This window comes from Ambystoma mexicanum, chromosome 10 (genome assembly GCF_040938575.1).
Source record: "Ambystoma mexicanum isolate Mex_15411 chromosome 10, UKY_AmexF1_1, whole genome shotgun sequence".
Taxonomy (NCBI): Eukaryota; Metazoa; Chordata; class Amphibia; order Caudata; family Ambystomatidae; genus Ambystoma; species Ambystoma mexicanum.
In genome coordinates, this window is record NC_090932.1 from 1,033,724,594 (window position 1) to 1,033,748,135 (window position 23,542).

The window sequence follows — 23,542 nt, forward strand, 5'->3', positions numbered from 1 at the left end:
ATTGCCGGACCTTCAGGGTGCATCCATAGCCGGGCGGTGGTGATTTTAGCTGCGGTGAGGAGGTGGGTAATCAAGTACTCCATCTGACCCCTGAGTAGGATGTCGCCCGTGTTGCTCAGTAACACAATCCCGGATCCCTTGGAATTGTCAGGCCTGTGATTGATTTTAGTCTGGTTCAAGAACTCTTTCCAAAATAACCCTGATTTTGGGTATGACCATAACAGATAGAATAGTGAACCAGTTTCTGCGCATCCTATCCAGCAAAGCGGGGAGTACACTGGGTTGCATTTGTTCAGTATTTCTGTGGTGTCATACCACCTGTAGCATACTGTCATTGCTTCCTCCTTATTCGTAACACATTGTGAGGTTTTGTGCGTGCAGGTCCAGATATGCCCCCATTCTTCTGTTTCCAATTCTCTTCCTAGATCCCTCTCCCGTCTGAGCATATAGTTTTTTTTCTTATTGGGGGCCCCCCTTCTCTAAGAGTTTATATGATGTTTTCCCCCTTGGGCTGTAGATGTTGGTGTGAGTTCTAGCGGGTTCAGTTCTCTTCTCCCATGCATTTTAATGTTGTGTTGTGACATCCAGTGCCAGAGTTGTGCGTAGAGGAATGTTTCATTCTGGGATTTGAAATTTAGTTTTGCTTTCTTCAAAGGAGAGTGGTGCTCCATTAGTGTAGAAGTCCTTCATTTGCCTTAAGCTCCCCTCGCGCCATTTGCTAAATGTCTCTTGTTCGAGTCCGGGGGTGAATTCTGGGTTATTCCAGACTGGAGTGAGTGGCCCCAATGATCCCTGTGTCCCCATAGGCTTGGTGCCTTTTTCCAGCATTGGACTGTGTTTCTAGTGGCTGTTAGCGGGCCGGTGTCTGGAGCCCTGCAAGGTGTGGTAGTGTGGATAGGGGTGATGAGCACCAATGTTCCATTTGTCTCCATCGGGGTATATTGGTGTCTGCCTGTCATGCGAATGCGTGTGATAGTTGGGCCGCCAGGCTATATCTAAGAACGTCTGGAACCCCCAGCCCTCCCATCGCTGCCCCTCTGAGCAGAACTCTTTTCGCAATTCTTGTTTTTTTCTTGCCCCAGACATAGATCAAGACCCTTTTTTGCAGTTTTTTGGAGCTCTTCTGGATTTATAATTACTGGTAGCGCCAAGCATTGATAAAGGTGCCTCAGGACCATGTTAATTTTTAGTGCTGCGATTCTTCCCAGCCATGAAACCTCCTGTTATGCCAGTATTCCATGTCCTTTTAATAGGGGTCGGAGTAGCAGGGGAGGTTGGCTCGGCATGCCCTCACCTTTCTGTTTGGTATGTTGCCGCCTGGGTAAGCTATCTGTGATTTGGCCCATTGGATGCGGCTAATGTTTCAGTGTTTCTCTGCGCTCCCGAGTAATGTTTATTCCCAGGGCCCTTGATTTCCCGTAATTGTCCATGAAGCCTGAGTCCTCGCCAAATGCTGAGATCTCCTGCCATAGTGCTTCCAGAGTGCTCGATCTGTGTTGGGTAGAGGACATCATCGGCATACATGGAGACCTTGTACTGACTTCCCCCAGCTGTAGCCCCTGTATGTGTGCGTTGTTTCGTATTCTGGTTGCAAATGGCTCCGTTGAGAGAGCGAATATTAGAGGAGATGGGGGATAGCTCTGTCAAGTGCCTTAAGAGATATGGAGCTTATGGGATCGAGTCCCATTGATTCTTAATGAGGTGGAGGGATGTTGGATCATTGGCCATGCCCCATTTGCTAAATTTCGGGCCGAACCCGAAATGGGATGTTGTCCTCTGGATGTAACCGCAGTCCAATAGATCAAATACATTGTGGGCATCGATGGAGATTATGGCCATTTCTATTTTCATTCTAGAGGCGCTTTCAATCAGGTTTAGGGTGCGCCAAATGTTGTCATGGGTGGTGCGACCTGGGATGAAACTTGTCTGGGTGGATTAGGTTTGGAGGGCCCTTACGAGTCTGGTTGCAAGGATCTTTGAGAAGATCTTTGTATCGTTGTTGTTCATTAGTGTGATGGGCCGGTAGGCTGCACCGTCCTCGGGCTCCTTATTCAGTTTGGGGATTAGTATAGTGAGGGAATCCTCCATAGATGATATGATGCTCCCTGTTGTCAGAAAGAGGTTAAAGAGTGTGCTGAGTTGTGGGGCTAAAATGTGAACGTACACGCTGTAAAACTTTGCGGTGAAGCCGTCCGTGCCTGGGGCTGCGTTTTTCAGGTTTTTTTTGCTTCTTTCACTTCCTCTGGGGTCAAGGGGTTCTAATTGTGCTGTCTCAGACCTTCCTGGGGAGTTGGCCAGGTAGTTGGCTTGCAATTGCTCGCCTGTTGGGCTTCCTGTCATTTTCTCGTTATGTTGGGCCATCATTGCGTTCCTTTTGTCGTTCTCGCAGGAGAGTAGGGACCCGTTTTTACTTCTCAGTGTGGACGTGTTATTTGGGGTGTGTACCTTTTTAGTTTATATACCAAGTCTATTCGCTTTATTACTGTTTATGTAATAGAACTGTTTGGCGTATGCCAGTGTTCTGGCAGACCGATCTGCCAGGTCCATTTCCAGTGCAGCTTTGACTTTTTTGAGCTCTCTGCTTGATTTCGCCGATTGGTTCTTTTTGCGTGGCCCTTCCATGGCCGCTACCTTCTCCTCGAGACTATGCGGCTGCAGTTGTCCCATCCTTGCTACACACCTTATTACCACTCCCCTGATCACTGGCTTCCGAGCATCCCACTGGAGTTTTCCCCAAAGTAGTTAGTGAGGGTTTTGGATATTTCCTCTTTGAGTACTGCATCTTGCAACAGGGAGTCCTGCATCTTCCAATGCTGTTGCAGTGGGCTTGGGAGCCCGCATACACTGATCCGGGCCTGTACTGGTGCTTGATCCAAGATTACCCTCGGGTGAATCTGGATTTCCTCCAGGCAGGGGAAATGATTCACTAGACATTAGGATGTAGTCTATTCTTGAGAGGCCTTTATGGACATGGGAATAAAATGTATAGTTGCATTCCCCCTCATTGGAGAGTTGCCAAACATCTACAGTTTCTGTTGGAATATTCCCATTCAGGGCTTGGTGCCTTTCTTGCCTCTTTGTAGTGTGCCTTTGAGACGCCTTCTTCGCTCTAGTTTTGTACAGGGCTGCATGGTCCCCTTTGAGTCCTCTGAGAGCCGAATCATCTTCGTCGTTGTTTTTCCCCTGCTCGGTGTAGTAGCTTGTCAGCCTCCATCAGCGGATTTGCAATTCTTTACCTTACAGGTTGAATCGATCTATATTGTTTTTTGTATTTTGCCATTCGCCCATAGGCCTCAAGGCTCTCACATAGACATAAACAGAAATATATATCATAAAACAAAGTAGGCAGTCGGTAAGGAAAATCAGGTATGTTCAAACAACCAGGTGAGATGGCTAAACCATCCCTTCATCAAACAGCAATGTCTTCAGCTGTTTTTTGAGTAAAGCGATGGATGTACAGCTTCTGAGATAAGCGGAAGGGGTTTCCAAGTAGTAGGTGCCCAGATATTGAAACTGGCACTGCCAATCCTCTGGAGGATGACTTGTGGCTGATACAGCAGCTGATTGCCATTAGAACAAAGGGCCCTTCTTACAGACTCCTTTGGTCCTGTTGGTAAGATAGCTGGGATCATTTCCTGATCAATTTAATTTCCTGCTCAATGGGGAGCCAGTGTAGCTTGCTTCTAGCAGACGAGATCTTAGAGCGTCAGCTCAGTCCATAGACGGACCGGACCGCTCCATTTTGAATTACTTCCAACTTTTTTATATTTGTCTTAGATGTACCCATCAAGAGGTTATTGCAGTAATCAAGTTTTGTATTTATGATTGCACCTGCAATCACAGCTCTGTTTGTTTCGGACAGGTACGGCCAAATTTACCAGAGTACATTTGTGTAGAAGGCGCATGTTATATCATTACCATTTATCCTAAAACATGCTTCTCCAGCATGGGGTCTGGCATGGATTCACATGCTCAAGAATATTCCCCGTCGTCAGGCTGGGAATCCTCGGTAAAGAAAAAACCAGTATCAGTTTCGTTTCTGATCTGTCTTTCGTAGTAATAACCAATCACTGGTCTCTGCGTCATACTGACCACAGCCAATGACTGCCCTCTACCTAAGCACCGCCTCTGGCAGCCATCTTCAGATTTTTATCGCACGTTCATGTGTTGGGATCCTCGTGCTATTGCTCTCGAGCGTTAGTGCTATTTTTTCACGTTTTTTCTCAAAAACTTTGTTTTTTTCGGTCAAAAGAGCCTCAAGCTCCACCGACTCTCCATCCGATCAACGGGGACCCGTGTCGGATTCGTCTGCGCCCCTCAAGGGTGAAGATTTCGTCGAGCTACGCTTTTGGAGGACTCCAGAAGCTTCTCAGTCCCGGACATGGCCCAGGAGAAGGGAAGCTCAACGCCCGGAAAGCTGTTCAGGGTCTGCCCTGGATGCCAGCTGCAGAACGTCTTTAAGGAGGACGAACACTCCTTTTGTCTCTACTGCTTACATGAGGACAAGACGCACGTGGAGAAGGACTGTGCGTTTTGCGGCAATATGTCGGAGCGGACCATGAAGGACCGCCATCAACGTCTCGCCAACTGGCTGGAAGGGAAGAGCCCATCAGGCGAGAAGAAGAGGAAGAAATCCGAGCGGTCTTCTAAGACCTTTGAGGACGCCCCGGCGACGGGGGTCCAACACAAGGCCATGATTTTTTTTAAGGAGGCTGTTCCTTGACCACTGCCACCATTCTAGGTACTAGAAAAGATTTAAACAAATTGGCAGCGTGCGGGGTACATTTCCCTACCTCAATTAATCTGTCCACCAATAACGTGTGGTCAATCAAATCAAAAGCTGAGGAGAGGTCCAGTAATAGGAGTAATGCTGCATTGCCTTTCTCAATGATACTGAGCCGTCTCAGTACTGTGATTGGCCCAGAAACCAGACTGTTCAGAGGCCAGTATGTGTTTGCTCTCTATGAAATTCTGGTATTGTATGTAGGCGATCTCATCACACTTAATATAAACGGCAGATTAGTGATTGGCCTATAATTTCTGGGGACAGTGGAGTCCAGGTTTTCCTTTTTTAGCAGTGTGGTTATCCAGGCTTCTTTTATATGCTCAGGAACATATGCCTCGCTAAAAGAGCGGTTCACAAACTGGGTAATCCAGGGGGCAATTGTTTCCGCGAAATCCTTAAACAAGGTTGCCGGGAAGATATCCCCTTTACAAGAAGTGGGTTTTATACTATGAATAACTTCCAAAACATCCTTCTCAAGCACTTTCTTTAAATGAGAAGGACGTAGAGCCATCCTGCTCAGAAGCGATGTGTGGGTTCCCAGACGTTTTAACATCATAGAACGTGTTCACCTGGTCTCTTAGCCTGCTCGCGTTTCATTGTGTTTTTTTAATGAACCCATCATGGCTGGCTTGACACCAGGCATTGTCTTCCGATATCATAATTGTAGCCAGTGACCCCTTTAACTCCTGCAGGACCTTGGGCTTGGATTTAGCGTGTGCCACTCTCTCATTTAAGTTCTTTTTAAGTTCTTTGCCTTAACCTTAAAAATGTCTTGCTTGTATAATCTTGCTGCTTGTTTGTAAATGGTGGCCAGTTCAGTTGTTGGATGTTTTTTTTCAACAACGCTCAGCCTTGCGTTTGGCTCCTCTGGCTTGCAAGAGCTCCAAAGAGAACCATTTGTTATGACCAATGGTACTATCAATTTTAGCAGGTTTCAACGGGGCTAAGTAATTGAAAGTTTGGTTTGTAGCATTTCTAGAAGAAGCAAGGTACTTTTCAAGTGATATAAGGTTTTCTAATGAAGGTGGCAGTGCTGTCACTTGAGCTATAAAGGCCTCACTGGTCACTTTCCTAGAATTTCGAGAAAGCACCAGTGGTCGAGTCCTATTTATGCGTGTATTTTGAGGTGGGGGCAGATAACATTGATTCAAGTGATAGCCTCATAGCCATAGATTCTTGATCCTAAGATTATTTTCCCACAGATTAAAATCACCTAATATAATAAAAGCAGTGGTGTCTTTTGAAACGCTGCCTATAAGAGCTAAAAGCTGTTCTTCGGAAATTGGTGTTAGTCTAGGTAGACAATATAATAGTAATATACAAAGAGAATTAGTAGCGTTAATGTTAAGTTTTAATAGAATTGTTTCACAATATTCAATTTCTGGAATGCTAGAGGAATAAAACCTCAGTATTTGTTTAAAGAGAACAGCACCCACCCTCCTCCCGATCACTATGGAGAGAGGAGTAGTCTGTTGACGTAACCATTGCCTTAGCGTGATGCGTTGCTTTATTCATACAGGCTTGCGTGAGGGATAAAGCATCAAGATTTTGTTGAGAAAAAAAATCTGATATTTCTGTGGAATGTTTCACTAGTGATCGTGTATTTTAGCAAGCAACATTTCAATTTATCACCTGGGGTTGTTATACATGGGTCAAAGTTACTATCTTTCCCATGAAAAGTAGGACATTGCATAAGAGGCTCATTATCCGGTGCAGCAACATTGGTTGTACCAATTGGGTCAGCCTGGGTTAAGTTCCCAGTCTGCCGTAGCTCCTTTAGCTCGTTGCTTTCATGCCCATCTAACTGGGCTATATCAGTCACCGGAAGGTTATCTGCTGCGAGGGCTCTGATGGCAGGTGCTCTTTCCTAACCTGCTGGGCAACAGTGTTGATAAGGCTCTGCAGGGGGAAGGTGGTGCTTCTTCTGGTGGGCTGCTTTGTGCTTCGGGGCTAGCGGCTGTTCACTTGTCGCTGAACTCATTTTTCTCCTTCTGATTGATTCACCCTTTACACGTTATGTTGCTCATGCGGTCTGCATCAGAGGAGCTCCGTTGCCACAGCTCCTGAAAGTGACCGTGCCCCACCCCCATCTCAGGGAACGAGGGGTATGGCTGCCATGGAGTAGTGCCAGGGGCTTTGCCTACCCCCCTGGGGTCTTAGTCATCTGGGCCTCTTATTACGCGAGCCCCGGTCACCATCTTGGAATTTTATCCAGCTGCGTCGCAACTTACTTCCGAAGTGGATTCCCCAGGGATAGGTCGTGTGTGGGGTTATCGGCTCCAGCTCGCTGGGCACAGCACCTTCCCTCAGCCTGATGACTGTTTTCAGGCTAAACCATACGCTCTCTGCTGCAATAAATCCTTCAGTCGTCATGTCTGGAGCTAGTGAGTACTACATTTCAGCCGAGCTCCAAGCCAAGCCCACCGCTTTACATTTAAAATAAATGTTTTTTATATTGCACTTCATGCCGGTCTCCAGCCTCTAAGTGCGGGACAAGGACTAGGTATTGAACCCATGCTGCTCTGTATAATCTTTCCAAGATGACTGCGTTGCCTCTGAGCTGTCCTCTCTGCTTTAAGTGCTGTCATTTTGATTCTCACTGAATACCATAAACAATGTTGTAATTATACTCCACTCTGGTTTAAAAGAAGCCATGACAATAACTAGAATGCATTTATTTTTTTAATTAAACGACTTTGGGCTTCATTACAGGTACAGTGGTATGGGGGAAAATTGGATGTAATGGAATTACTACCACTTTCCCCACACTGCCGAGAGTTGAAGAGAATTTACTTTCAGCATTTAGATGAAGTACATCTTCGCCTTTACCTCCAATAATTGATGGTCTTGCCATAGTGGAGTTACTGCTCGCAGTAAAGCTTCAAAAATCCCAATGGAGTTTATAGACTGAAAATCCAGAGTAACTCTGTCACACCAATAACATTGTGGTTGTAATTCCGCCAGCCTGAGTGGCAGCAATCTTATTAGAGTTTGGCAATTCCATGAAAAGAAATCACACCGTAAGTCGTACCTGTAATGAGGCCCTTTGTCCGGTTTCCTGGTTAGGGGTGAGTGGAATTGCTCAATTACGTTCCGTGTGATAATTGGTAGGTTGCTGGCAAAATGGACCTGATCTGCCAATTTCGTCTGCGGAGCGGAATTGGGAGTTTCCCACCTAAAATATAATTTTTTGAAAAATTACATTTCTGGGGTCGCCTTTGTCCACATATGTGCTCCCATACATTTCGTTTTTCCCTGGAATTTTCTTTTGTGTTTCAGACCCTCAAAAAGCCAACATTTCTTGGGGGGAAAATGAAATTCCCACAAAACACAAATCTCAGATGTATCAGAAAATGTAGAAACTAGCCCAGCCGGCAGAACCAAATTGTTGTTGCATTTCACTAGTTCAATTCCGCCGGCAGTCATTTTGCCTCCCCTTGACCTCTTTAGTCTGGTACCCTGGCGCAATCTGGACATCATATTTTTTTTGTTTATTTTTTTAAGCTAAACAAACAGCTGTTCAGACATTCCCAGAAAAGTAGTGTCTGTGCAGCTTAATCAGGGTGGGGAAATGTGAAATCTGGACCAAAACTATTTTGCCACAATTACCTGCTGGAGGCTCATTTCTTACCAGAGGCTTCCTATATGGCACAGTGATCACTCCATTTAAGCAAGCATGGCCTTCATACCAGAATCAGATGAAAATTGCAGAAATAGTATAATGTTGTAATAAGGCAAACCATTTGGTTTGTCTTTTCAGAAACTTTGAGGCAGTTTTTTCATTTCATTAGGAATTCTGGGCCATTTCATTAGGGAGTTAATGTTCGAAAACCTTGACTTTGTTATAATTACTACATCACAGAACCCTTATTCCCTTACATGTGTCTGTCGCGTCACTGTAGGTATGCACATTCCCTATTGGAAAATGTCACTATGTAGACCATGTTTTAGTAAGCACTAAAACACATCTATGCTTAATGGTCAAGGTGGAAAATCCTGCAGCCTGGCTTCTTATTTCTAACGTATGCAAAGCTTTGTCTGGGTGGGGAAAGAGAGTTTGGCCACTGTACAATTTTTAACGGGAGTTGAAGTTTTGCTATGTGCACATTAAAATGGTCGTTCATGTATTCTAATTCCATAAATGTAATGCATCTGTTTTTTCCTTCTTCCTCTTCTCTAGTCTGTGGAATACAACATCTTCGAGGGCTTAGAGTGTCGTGGGTGTCCGCTGGTGGTGATCAGCCAGGGGAAGATTGTCCTTGAAGATGGTAACCTCCATGTTACTGAAGGCTCTGGCCGGTACATCCCCAGGAAACCATTCCCAGATTTCGTTTACAAGCGCATAAAGGCCAGGAGTCGGGTAAGTACAAAATTCCATTCCCCATAGCCTTTGCTCCAAATTTGTGCATCCGTGTAGAAGTGGGAAGGGGGAAAGGGAGGGAGAGGTATGAGGGAGAATATGCAAACTCCTAGAGAGCCTCACTGTGATCATTTTAAGTGGATCAGGTTCTCCCCAGAGACTCCTATTTTAAACATGAAGTGCCAGTTTTCCATTCTTAAATGCCATACTGGGCTATATCATCCCCCACTTCGTCATCTGTGAGCCTTTTCCCTTCTCTTTGTGTGAAATGTCACTACATCCATTTTCAAAACCCATTTTTCACAACTTTTTTTGGTTTCTCCTATGCCACCTAACCTTTTCATGTTCTTACCACACAAACCTGATGGCTATATGTATATGCAACCGGCTGTTGGTAAATACTTCCCCCCTTATGAGCCAAGCATTCATCCTCTCTCACTCTCACACCCCCCCCCCCCCCTCGAGTTTGCCAAATACTTACTGCTATATAATCCTCTATATTTGCTAGTTACAGATAACGTACCCTTTAATATCTGCCTCTTAGCTCCCCTTCCTACATGTATGGACCCATATTCCATCCTCAAATCAATGCTGCTTTCACACATAGTCTCATGTACCAGCTTCCTATTCACTGGGTACAAGGTTCTGCTCAATGCCATTGGACACATGGCATCATATACTATCTTCTAGCCTCTACTGGTTATGTGCAGAGCCTCCTGTTTAATAATGCATCCACTTGCTACATTTTCCATTCTTCTCAAAAGTACTAGGAACGACCAGTGTTCCCCACTGTTGACCATTTGCTCAGAATCCTGTTCGGGGAACTTTGTAGTCTGACCTATAGAACTCCTCTCAGAGAGATTTCTGGTGCTTTCTTTTATGCATGTGTCTTCAATTCTAAGGATATCGCTTTTTGTCTTCCAGCTTGCTGAGCTGAGGGGTGTCCCCCGTGGTCTCTATGATGGCCCTGTTTGTGAAGTATCAGTGACGCCAAAAGCAGTTACACCAGCCACCTCTGCCAAGACCTCCCCAGCTAAACAGGCGGCACAACCTGTCCGGAACCTCCATCAGTCCGGATTCAGCTTGTCTGGTACGTATGGCTATTTAATATTGCAGTGTTTGATTCTCCATGACCTTGCTGGCTGGTTGCGATGGATATGGTACATGCATTTTGTATCGGAAGAGCATCTGTAAAAAGTTTTTTATGCATACATTTGTACTATATGGTTTTCGTGTGGAATTATGGGCATGGTGCTGAATTATGTGTTTAGTTTGATTCAAACTCATGAGGGATACAGAGAAATTCAGAAGAATAGAATCAGGGATTCCTTGTGAATTGACCGAAGTGCCTGAGAAGTTGAATCCTCACTGGGCATTGGTGGATGAGTACATAATGATATTTCCAGAAGTAAAGTAATAACACCTGTTGACTGAGTAGCTGTGCAGGTCCCCTGCAATAAAGTTGGGACAAAGGACGTTTTATTTGAGGTAAAAATCCAGATTTTTAAAAAACATTTAGAGATCTGATGATCATCCAGGTCCCAACCGAGGAATACTTTTTTGCCAAATGCCCTGCCCCAGCCGAGGCTTACATTTTTGTCTGAGAGTTCAGTCCCACATTGATGAATCCGGAGCAGTTGGTAGGTACAGACAAACCTTCCCTGGCTCTTAGAGGTGATCATGTTTTTAATTTCATATTAATTTCAACGCTTGTCATGGTTGCATACATCTGCAACAGATTTGGGTAAAAGGCTCTTTGGGGAGGGCTGGGCAGCATCATCCTGTTATCAGCCACAAAGGTCATTGCCTACCACCTCAAAATCATGCCAAGGAGGCTGTGGTACATCAACATGGTCCAAGGACTTCAATGATAATCTTTGCCATGATAGCCAGTTCTATGGAGACCATTCATCTGAAAATACCTAAAAGGCCACCTCTGCACATGTATTGGAATGATCAGCTCCATGCTACCAGAAGAGCTCGATAGGTTTCGGAGCACTTGATTGAAGCTGTCCAAAGAGGCCTGGGGTGTAGGAATACTTGCAAAATAAACCATACCAGAACTCCATTGCTTTGAAGCACAAATTTTGCATACAAGTTAATGCCCTCCCCGTCCATCTCTGTACTCTGTGGTCTGGGTTAGCCAGGCACAGAAATGGCAGAGGCCATTTTCCACCACACACCAACTAACACGTCTGTTAGAGAGATTTATATACAACCCATTGGCGAGGGCTGTAAAACCATGTAGCTTAATGGTAGAACAACAAATATTGCCAAATGGGAAGCCAACCACTTCTAAAAGTGATAGACCTGGCAGAGCTGTCAGGCTTAACTTCAAGAGGGAAGGATGGCTGATTGAAAAGATCAGTTAGTCCACACAGTTAACCAAAGAAGAGTCCAAACACTGGTGTGATGTCAAAATATATATTTTATTAAAGTTACACGTATAATCTTTTATCCGGATAAAGTAAGTACTGCTGCACAAGATGGAACCAGTGTATGTATAAGAAGCACTAATTGTCAATAAATACCCAATCCACCCCCGCTACATACTAACATGTAATCCTGCTAGCCAGTAATACACATAGTCCAAGGTAGGAGAGGAGAGACCAGGGAACCCTAGACACGGTAGACCATTGCATCCCAAAGGTCACAAACAGGACCCCAGTTGCCACACCAACAATGAGTGTAGTATTCCTAACCTTCCAGCACATAGAAACATGAGTGATCCAAACTCGTATTAAACAGTAAATGTATAGTACCAAAGGGGAAAGAAAAGAGGTTGCATTATAAAACCCAAAAGACCATTTTCTATTGGACACTTGCCACAAGGACTCATTCATTAGACTGCACACAAAAAAGATGTCGACGGAAATTTAGCAAAAAGTGATGAACAATTTTTAGGCATTTCAATAGCAGGAGTGTAATGCAGGAATCTAATTGCGCAGATCAAAATCGGGATCCACCTCATGGTCAGAATAATTCACACTGATCATGCTTTTCACTAGTACTCATGACATTCTTATGGCAGACAGTGATGCAGAAGAGAAACAGTGTAACAGTATTTTCTAAACGAGAATGCTTCCAGGACATTAAAAATGCAGATACAGTTGTGAGCGCCAGCAAAAATTCTGGTCTTTAAACATTAAACCCAGAGAGAACCCAGGAATAATCACTGTCAAGGTAAGTACCTGTGAAAGTCCCTTCCAGAAATGTTTTAAGGTACGTTTTTTAAGTTCCCCAAGGAACACAGAGCAAAGCCAATAGGCAGTTCTGTGATTGTAGTGAAAAGCAAGGTAAGTCCGAGTTGTACACAACTTGTGCAGAGATGGAGGCAACCCACCATAGCGCAGCACAAGAGAAGACCCCCTTAAAAAGATACTGGGCCAGGTTTGAGACCAGCAGCCAAACAGGATTCAGCCCCCAGTGCAAGTAAATGGGGGGGAAAACATTTGAAGCACGACTAGAGACCTCTTCAACCACATGGACTCCTCGGGGGGTAAATCCACTCCAGGGCTCCGAGGTGAGTACTTGTTCCAAAAACATAGTTCCAGTAGAGCAAAACAATCTGGTAAGTAGTTTTTTCTTTTGCAGTGTGGGATGTTTTTCCCCACTAGTCCAGGCCCTGCAACATTACTGTGCATTGCTTGCATCAGGAACATCAGAATGGCCACTGGAAAGCATTCTGCTCGCTAAAATCATCCAAAAGTGCGCAGTAAAAATCTGAAAAATAGGCTGCCATCCACTTTTTCCTATGTCAGTGGTAACACAGGAGACCACTGCCAAAACCCACCTTTGGCTGCCCACAGAGCAAGGCTGATTGCAAATGAAACACAGAGCTCTGTGAAAATTCGTTTTTTTCTTGGTTGTCAAATTTGCAAAATTCATGGCCCACAAACCACCCAAAAGATCCAACCTCCTGTTGGGTGTTGAACATCATTCTACTTCAAGAATCCACATAAATATAATGTCAGCAGAAGTATATGTTATCTGAACAAAGTCCACTTTTGAAGATGGTTGCTGGAAAGACCTCTGTCAAAAATGGGTGCAATACCGTTACTCGCCTCTGTCAGACACTGGCGATCTCTAAATCTGACAGGAGAAACTTGTGTCTCAAAAAGCTAAATATGCCAAGGAAGGGACTTCCATCAAATGCAATAAAGGGTACCACACATTGATTTTCATGTTGAAAAAGTCTGGAATTGAAGATATGTTTGCTTATTTAAAATTTGTAACTGTAATTTTGCACAAGGGACAATGTTAAAATGGACTATAAGGTAACAAGATTCAGCTAAACTTCCAAGAGGTTTCCCACATTGAGCTTCAAACACATTCCACACCTCCTCCCTAAACAAAGGAATCTTTTCTCCTGTGCTCTGCTGAGTATCTGACAGGCAAGTGTGAAAGGAAATGGGAGGGACACTCTGGCATGTGGCTCTGGGAAAGAGACAATGGCGTCCTTGAACTGAATGAAAATGTTAATTTGGGTGTGACTGACATCAACTGCCCTGGCAGGAAGACCAGCCATGTGACTCTCTGACTCAGCCAAGCTTTGGAGGCGGCCCAGACTGAAAATGTGGATTTGAAATTGGACTAAATATATTTTTAAGGAAAAGACTTATAAAATATTGTACCGAACTGACAAAAATATGAAATTTAGAGATTATTAAAATGAAAAATTTGCTCACAGTTTAAAACTAATCTGGATCTGTGCGACATTCAGAGACTGAACCATGAAATTGTTCATATTCTAGCAATTGTGATTATGTTGGGAACATGAAAAATTACAGGAATATGCCCAGAGGGTATGTGCATGTATGTGTAAAAAATCGTACAGATCCGAAAATGTGTAACCAACCAAAAGCGCGAAAAATTGTCATTTATGAACCAAAACTCGTAGGAAGACAAGATTTGGACAGAACGTACTTTAGTCAATCTGTGATGTGTATATGTATTATTAAGTTGTGCATATTGAAAATGTTTTTGGGAAAAATAGATTTTCTGGGTAAAAGCAAAGGGGAGGTTCTTCCCTAGATTGTAAATGGCAGCATCACTCTGACACATAACATATCATGACACACTGTTCCCTTCTCAAATCGGGGGACAGGGAAGTCTCTGACCTATCAGATCCTTAGAGGGTTGGGCATAGACAATCCGCCTCCCCACCCACTTTGGAAAATGGATAAATGGGGACTGCTGAGGACAGGCAAGAGACACTTTCACTCATCAACTGATCCACTGGCGAAGCACCCTGCAGGAAGAACCAGACTCCAGAACCCTGAAGCAGAGGCCTAACGCAAAAAGCTGAACCCTTTTCAGCAGGCCTTTAAAATCTTGCGAACCTGATTTAACCCCTAACTTCCACGGGGCCTAACCTAATATATTCAACAGCCTGGCTGAGCTTTTGCTGCTTCTGGCCAACAACCTTTGCTAGAACCCAAGATCCAGATCAGTCCAGCAGAGCTGTAACCCAGAACCTGTCAGATCCAGTCCAAGAGGCCGTGCAGAGACCAGAGTGCTGAGAGCAGAACCAAGTGCCTGAGACCTGTCCGGTGGGGAGCGAAGTCCAAGCCAAACCTTTGACCAGATCTTTGACGGGTCCATTCTATTCCAAAGCCATAGTTGTAAGTATTTAGCCTAGAATTGTCCATAGTCCTCTCTTAGTTTTAAAGTAATCCATCCAACCCATTCTAACATATCCAGACTGCATTATAGACTCTTTTGTCATTCTGAATCCTTTCTTATCCATCTAATCCTGTGATAATTATTGGTGTAAACCAACCTGGTAGTAATTCAAAGCGCAATTTCCTTTGAAATCTTGACTCCTTTTGAGAAAAATCGACCTTTACTAAAACCTCTAACCTTTGCTAGGAACGTAATTTAAACGTCATTTTGAAGCTAACATCCTCAGCTTTCAAACACACCCAAAACGACATTCCTTATAGTTTTTCCGTTATCACGTTTCCTGCACACGGAAAAGTTGCCGCGAATTTGCATTTGGCTCAATTTCACCAGCTCTAAAAACAGCTTTTTCTTGTTTTCAACTTCTGAATTTCGTTTTCCATCTGCTAACCATTCAGCAATCATTGCTAGTGTCTACCTGAACGAATCCAAAGCCACTCTCACTAGTAGCGAATTAAAATCATTTTTAGCATTTTTCCCATTCAATTCAACCACATTTAAAAGCAATTGACCTGTTTTAAAATCATTACTGTTCTCTCTAGGCTTGCTGGGGGAATCGGGATTGAAGCTGCAATTGATTGGTATTCCTGATACCTGTGTGCCCTCATTCATCTCTTCATATTGCATATTGGGGGGAGTGAGTAACAGGGGGAAAGAGTGATTTATATTGTCTTTGGTTGAATTCATATCAAGTTTCTTTCTGTGTTGCATTCTTCCTATCATTGCATTTCCTTGACCACACAGTTATTCTCTGCTACATTATTCTTCCTATTCCTACTCCTAATTGATTAAAGAGATTGTTGATATTGTCATATTACCCACTGCCGATCATTGTTCATATTCAGAAGTGTGATATTCAGATATTATCCATATTTATAAAAGTGTGATATATATATATTTCTGAGGCTTGTGGAATCTGCTTAGATCACATGCTGTGCATAGGCCGACATCTAGTGGAAGCTGCGGAGTATTACAGTTTGTTTTTCGAAACTCGAAAAATGGGCGTCGAAACAGGGCGTGCCAGTAATACTATCCCTAGTGTGACGTCCACTGTACCCAAGATCCTCAGATAGTGTTTTTCCGCCATACTGGTCGGAAGCATTTTGCGGAGTCCCCTGGCCTTAGCCATACTTTTGCTAGAATTTAAAATATAATCTATTGACACTTTCCCACCCCAACGTCGAACTTCGACACTCGACGCCGGCTGGAGAAGAAATCGACCGTCGGCTGCTGCGCGACGGATTTGGGCCTCGGAAGGCCGCTGGCCTCGGCCCGGGCCTGGTAGGCCGCTGGCCTCGGCCCTGCAAGTAGGGAGAGTGGGGGGGTGGTACATACTCTACACTCTTGGTATATAGGTACACCTTATACATTTCCTACACTTAACAGCCCGCTGCCTCAAGGTGCTTTTCAATTCTGCCCCAAGTGCAATCGCAAATACCCTTGGGTCGACAGGCACGCCACGTGCAATCTCTGCTTGCCGAGGGACCACCCCGAAGCGAACTGCAGAGCGTGTAGTAGGTTTAAACCTAAGACACTTAAGGACCATTCGACGAAGCGTTGGGCCCACCATGCCAGGCAGGCGGCCATGGCAGCGGAGGGCGCCTTCAGCGATGGCAGCGGCGCCGTACTTTCGGACGGCGAGGGCATTACGGCGTCGAAAGACAGCCGAGCGCAGGTCCCCGACCTCGGAAGGTCGTCCGGCAGGGCGGCTATGGGGAAGACCCCCGGCGACACAAGCGCTTCACATACTACACACACTAAACACACTAAGTCCAACCGAGACTCGATGACGTAGAGTTCTCGGAAAGAGGCACAGACAGAACTGTCCGATTCGGTGTCCTCTGGGCGCTCTCGATCAAGATCGCCGCATGACTCCAGGCAATCATCCACTCTTGCCAAGAGTGCCTCGCTCCCTAGGCTAACAGAAGTTCGTTCGTCGGAAGACGAAGAGGACTTCCACCCCCAGGCTGCGCTCCAGGAGTCGGAGCCCGCAATTAAAGCCAGCGAGGCCCCACGCTAGAAGGACAGGGACACCTCTCCCGATCCTCGACGCCAGGCGTCGAAAAACTCCAGAGCCACTAAGGGACAGGGAAAACATTTTTCTACGCACGGGGAGGGGGGGAAACAGCAGAAGAAACTACCTGTACATTCTTCCACACCTGTGAAACACTCCAACCCCCCTAAACAGACAGACAAGCCCAGGTCTTCTGATGGGTCCACAACCAGCAAAGCTACTCAAGATAAATCCCATAGACTTGCTGAGAGTCATTCCCAGTTCCAAAAAATGGTCCAGTGAAGACATAGATAGGGTCATGTCAAGAATGTCTTCTCTGGCTGATTTTTATGATAAAAATCCAGAACATTTCCTCTCGTATGATCCACAAGGGGCCACACCCTCAGGCTCTACTGATCCTATCCCCCCCCGAGTAAGAAGGGCCGGTTTGAAACTCCGATGAGGTCTGAACCCTTCGAGGTACAACCTTACGCAAGACCATTCTCACGGTATCAAGGAGAGGCTTCCTTTTGTGAAGACCAAGAATTTGGTATAATAGAAGAGCAAACCGGGACGGGCTACTATGGGGATGACGAGGACCAGGAAGAAGAAGAGGATGACCCGGAAACATACAGAGTAGATTCCCCGGTAGAGAACGAAGCCCCGGTTACCGACTCCTCCTAAATGAGGTTCTCGCTCGCGCAGCAGAACATTTCCACATTGACACCCACGGTGTACAGGAGGAAAGGGACTTCGCAGAAGAGTTAGTGGGAGAAAGGAGGCCTGTTGCACAGACCATCCCTATCCTTAAATCCATTCAACAGAGAATAGATCCGTCCCTGGTGAACCCAAACCTCACCAGAGCAGTCAATCCCAGGGTTGAAAACTTTTCAGGGCAGCACAGTCTGACCCTCTCTATATAAGAGGACATCTGAAGCCAGACTCACTAGTAGACACCAACACTCGTAAGAGAGCTGGGACACCCTTGTCTTCGTCAGAGGCTCCTCCCGACAAGGAGAGCAAAAAATTATACGGTTTCGGCAGGAAGGTAGCCTCAACATCTGCCTATCAAGCAAGGATTGCTAACCACCACCCTGTTGGCCAGCTACAACTGCCATCAGCGGGAAGAAGTCGCGGCTCTCATAGCCTCTGCTCCTGAACCGTTAAAGGGCCAATTAGCTCGGATTTCCGCAGAGGGTAGAGTCGTGTCTGGTTGCATTTTAAAAGCAACCTTTGATGCCGCAGACAACGCAGGCAGATTGATAGCAGAAGGTCTGTTATCAAGAGACATGCGTGGTTACGGCAGTCTGGTTTTAAGGCAGAAACACAGGCATCATTGTTAGACAAACCGGTGGAAGCCGATCTGTTGTTTGGAAAGGCGGTCGAAGACGCACTAAAAAATGCCAAGGACGAATACGAGACACACAAATCCCTTGGCCAGTTAACCAATAAACCCCCTAACCAGAGAGGGAATAGTAATTTCCGTCGCCCACGCGGCCAAAATTCCCAGAGAGGATCTAACTATTCCCAGGGGCAGAGTACACAGTGGAACAACAACCAACAGTCTACCCAGGGTTACGGCAGAGGTAATAGGAGAGGTTGTGGTAAAGACAGAGGCAGCCCCAGCAAGGGAGGGGGCACGCCTCCACCAAAGCAGTGACGCTCAGTTCAGGGTCCCTTCTCACGCATCCCCAGTAGGGGGACGCATTTCAAACTTCACCCAGGCTTGGGAAGGGATCACATCAGACAGATGGGTGCTGTCAACAGTATCCACAGGATATTGTATAGGGCTACTGCAGCGCCCCCGGAACCATCCTCCACGACAGAGTACACTCCTTAGAACATCAGAAGATTCTCCTCGAGGAGATCGCCATTCTTCTACAAAACGACGCGATAGAACTCGTCCCGGGACACCAGGTAAACAAGGGTATTTATTCAACTTACTTCCTTGTGCCAAAGAAAGACTTTACAATGCGCCCAGTATTGGACTTGCGGCCTGCCAACAAGTATGTCAAGCCCCAAAAATTTCGTATGACCACGCTACAAGAGGTAATCCCCCTCCTAAAAAAAGGGGGATTACATGGCAACCTTGGATATGAAAGATGCTTATTTTCATATTTCCATGTTCCCAGCGCACAGAAAGTACTTGCGCTTCAAGGTGGACAGTCGCCACTACCAATTCAAGGTACTGCCCTTCGGGATAGCTTCAGCACCAAGGGTATTCACCAAGGTACTGGCGGTGGCGGCCGCACACCTATGCAGGGAGACAATCCCAGTGTACCCTTATCTGGACGACTGGCTCATAACGGGGGAAACCCCAGGAATTTGCAGGACAAACATTCAAAGGACTATCGACCTCCTCCACGAGTTAGGCTTCTCAATCAACGAGAAGAAGTCAAGTCTGGTGCCAAGCACCTCAAAACAATTCCTAGGAGCAATCCTGGATACCCAGGAGGGGTTGTCCTTTCCTTCAGAAGAAAGAATTCGGAATATACTACTGCAAATTCCGCATTATCAGTCCGGTCAACAAATAACGGTACGCAAAGCAATGCGTTTACTGGGCATGATGGCGTCATGCATTTACCTGGTCCCCCACGCGCGCCTGCGCATGCGTCCCATGCAGGAATGGTTGGTGAAACAGTGGTCTCAGGCAAGTGGTCAGTGGGACGATCTAGTGGTCGTTTCGCCCACACTGGTACAAAGCCTTCACTGGTGGACAAGAGAGAATCTCGCACAGGGGAAACCCTTTTACGATCCCAAAGTACAGGCAGTAGTCGCTACAGATGCATGTCTGACGGGGTGGGGAGCTCACCATCTCCACCACACAGCTCAGGGTCTCTGGTCTCACTCAGTGGCCAAGAACCACATCAACCTGCTAGAGCTTCTGGCAGTATTCAGAGCGCTTCAGGCGTTCGAGACCCATCTACTAAACCTGTCAGTGCAAATCCGGACGGACAGCACTACAGCCATGTTCTACCTGAACAAGCAAGGAGGGACTCGCTCGCCAAATCTGTCCAAGCTTGCCCAGAAAATCTGGATATGGGCACTCAGACGGAACATCTTCCTGTCATCCCAACATGTTCCAGGGGAGCTCAATTCCCTAGCGGATGCTCTGAGCAGAGACTTCCCTCCCAGAGGAACACGAATGGGTTCTTCACAGAGAGGTCGTAGAAGATCTCTTCTCTCAGTGGGGTTTCCCCACTATAGACTTATTTGCCACAAGCGAAAACAGACAATGCCCAGGATTTGCATCCAGGTTCCCCCAACCAGACTCCCAGGGGAACGCCCTGTGGATGAACTGGTCAGGGATGCTTGCGTACGCTTTTCCACCAACTCCTCTCATCAGGAAAGTGGTGAACAAGATGAACAGGGAGTCGATGACGCTCGTCCTAGTTGCTCCCATGTGGGCAAGGCAACCGTGGTTCCCACACCTACGCAGGATGGCGATGTGCGAGCCCATCAAACTTCCAGCCTGGTACAACCTACTGTCCCTGCACCAAGGTCAAACAGTGCACCAGCAACCCAACTCAATGAACCTAGCAACCTGGCTCCTGAGGTCATAGTTTGGACACCTCAATTTGCCACAGAGGTGTATGGACATCCTAAAAGAATCTAGGAAACCAATACACAAGGCACTGTTACTTTGACAAGTGGAAGAGGTTCGTTATCTGGTGCCAGAGTAGACAAATCAACCCAGTTGATTGCACTCCTTCCACTATTGTTACATACATGCTCCACCTGCTAGATGCAGGATTGGTTTTTAACTCACTGAAAGTACACCTGGCAGCCCTCTCGGCTTACACCACTTCCCATAGCAAGGTTTCGTGGTGGAAAGTACCAGTAGTTAAAGTCTTCATGGAAGGAGTAAAGAGACTTCACCCTCCTATTTCAAACCCACCACCAGGGTGGGACCTTAATGTGGTGCTAGCCAAGCTCATGGGCCCCCCTTTCGAACCCATGCATAAAAGCAGTCTCAAACACCTGACTTATAAAACGGCCTTCTGAGTAGCTATTACTTCTATAAGAAGGGTCAGTGAAATTCAGGCTCTGTCAGTGCAGGATCCCTTCTTTACTATCCATAAAGACAAACTGGTTTTACGCACACACCCTAGGTTCTCACCTAAATTTATATCAAAATTCCATGTAAACCAGTCCATCGAGCTTCCGGCTTTCTTCCAGAACCCGCAAAGCTCGGCTGAGGTGAAACTACACACCCTAGATGTGCGTAGGGCGGTCCTCTACTATGTAAATAAAACCAGACCGCTGTCAGGCTGAGAGGTCCTGCGTCCGCGGAAGCTGCTGAACCCCCGACAATCCCCCTGAGATGTATTTCCCAGAACTAGATTTCAATTCAGCTCTGTAAATTACACCCCAAAGGGAAAGGGGGAATGGGATAACAAAACAACACCAGGCAGACTGCGTCAAGGCTAACCAGAGCTGAACCTGCAGAGGATAAAAGAATAGCAGATACACTTCCTTAATTCACTTACTTAACCTTATGAATGGGAAGACATTAATCCTTAACAAATAATTAAGAATCATACCTGGCTCTTCTCTTGAAATTTCTTAGAGAAGCTGATAAAGAAGCTGAAAATCTCTCTTACTTGAGACACTTGAAATTCTCAGCAACTTCTTACTTAAGGCACAACTGGAAGTCTTAGTTCATTGTCTTTTTTCCAATATGCCCTGGATGTTCAGTTAGATTGTCTTTAAAATATTCTTTCTTGTTCTTTCAAATTTTTCAAACTATTTATAATCATATTGAGTTTTTGAATCCTTGAAGAAAAAACACGTGCTAAACGCACACGCAGGTTATTTCCATTCAGATTAACGATGAACTGTACATAGAAATCTTCCTGGTTGAAGAACACGCGCAAACAAATGAAGACGCGCGATTAACAAAATTCACACGCGCAAAAATCCACATGCGCATTAAATCCACACGCGCATTAATCCACACGCGCAATAATCCACACGCGCAATAATGTTCTCGTGCGAAACACGCGAAATAAAAACACCCGCGCTCTTGAGTTCAAACGCGACGAATTGATTCTCACGCGCAAAATCACTCGCGTTGGAAAACACGCGCTCTTTGTTTCATACGCGACGAATTGATTCTCACGCGCAAAATCACTCGCGTTGGAAAACACGCGCTCTTTGTTTCATACGCGACGTATTGAGACTCACGCAAAGAAACACTCGCGCTATTAAACACACGCGCACTTACATCGCATGCGACAAACAGATTCTCGCGCTCTGAACACCCGCGCTAGAAATCACACGCGCTCTTTAGTTCTCACGCGACGTATAGCTTCTCGCGCTACGGATCACCCGCGCTATGAAATACACGCGCATTTAAAATCGCACGAGACAAAAAGTTACTCGCGCTCGGAGCACCCACGCTAGAAAGCACACGCGCACTTGAATACGCACGCGACAGTCAAATTCTCGCGCTATGGAACACCGCACTGGAAAACACACGCGCACTCCGGGAGTTCAATAGTTTTAGTAGATACACAACTTTTCACGAATTTTCAAGGAGAATGTTATTATGATGAACAAAGTTACAGTAAAAATAAAGTCACTTATCTCCTGAGCGAATTCATAAGGATTTCCTGCTTTTCCTGTCTTCTAAAACGAATTCCTGCCAGCTGATGACTTCTCCTGTAACCCCCAAGAAAGTAGCCGCTCAACTGCTGATGTCTGAAGGATTAAATCCACCAGGCCTAAGACTAAAGCAGGAGCAGCCACTAAACACGTCCTCTCAGATGGGGTTTTGATGATGAAAGGCACAGAGTGACAGTTTAGAATGTTCATTGTTGTTCTGCATTGTCTTCTAACCAATCAGAGCTGTCACTGTGAGGCTCCATCTTGCCTTGGGTCAGAACCAGGATTCTGAATCGGCAAGTTAAGGCCAAACCAACTATAATGGAAAACTTCCCACCCACACAAAGCTAATCTGAAAAGGATAAATAAAGAGAAATAATGAAAAGGAAACTTGAATAAAGGAAGGAAACCTGACAAATAAGGGAAGGAAACCTGACAGTACCCCCCTCCTAATGCCCAGTCTCTGGGCCTATCTTATGTGGGTTTTTAGCGTGAAACTTAGCAACTAAACGGGGGGCATGTACATCAACTGAATCTTCCCATGATCGTTCCTCCGGTCCATATCCCTCCCAATCAATCAAATACTGCAACCTTCCCCTCACTTTCCTAGAATCCAAAATTTGTTTAACCACAAATTCCTCAGATGAATCCTCCAAAATCACAGGGGAAGGTGGTGTTCTAAATCTAGTTCCTGAACAAACTGGTTTTAAAAGACTAACATGAAAAGTAGGATGTACCTTCAACTGCTTGGGTAATTTCAATCGTACTGCCACAGGGTTGATGATTTTCTCTACCTCAAAAGGGCCTACAAATCGTGGACTGAACTTATTCTTCCCCTTAATTTTTAGGTACCGGGTAGAAAGCCAAACTAAGTCTCCCACCTTATATTCAGGACCAGCCTTTCTTCTCAAATCTGCACACCTTTTATATTTCAACTTATTTTCTCCCAGAACCTTTTTTGCTCTATCTAAGTTATTTTTCATGATCAACAAACGATCTTCCACTCTAGGATTCCCTGAATCCTCCAACACCTCAAAACTCAGAAAGCGAGGATGAAACCCACGACCCAACAAGAAAGGGGACATAGAAGTAGCATCTTTTCCACAATTGTTGT

At 45.5% G+C, this 23,542-nt stretch overlaps 1 protein-coding gene across 3 annotated transcripts in view; it reads left to right on the top strand.

The window, feature by feature from the left end:
* LOC138491968 (dihydropyrimidinase-related protein 2) overlaps positions 1-23,542 on the top strand; it is a 581,041-nt gene that overhangs the window by 535,497 nt on the left and 22,002 nt on the right. For all 3 annotated transcript variants that reach the window (XM_069618857.1, XM_069618856.1, XM_069618858.1), the window contains 2 exons: positions 8,967-9,146; positions 10,071-10,236. In XM_069618857.1, the coding sequence (XP_069474958.1) occupies positions 8,967-9,146; positions 10,071-10,236 (346 nt within the window). The remainder of the gene's footprint in view (positions 1-8,966; positions 9,147-10,070; positions 10,237-23,542) is intronic.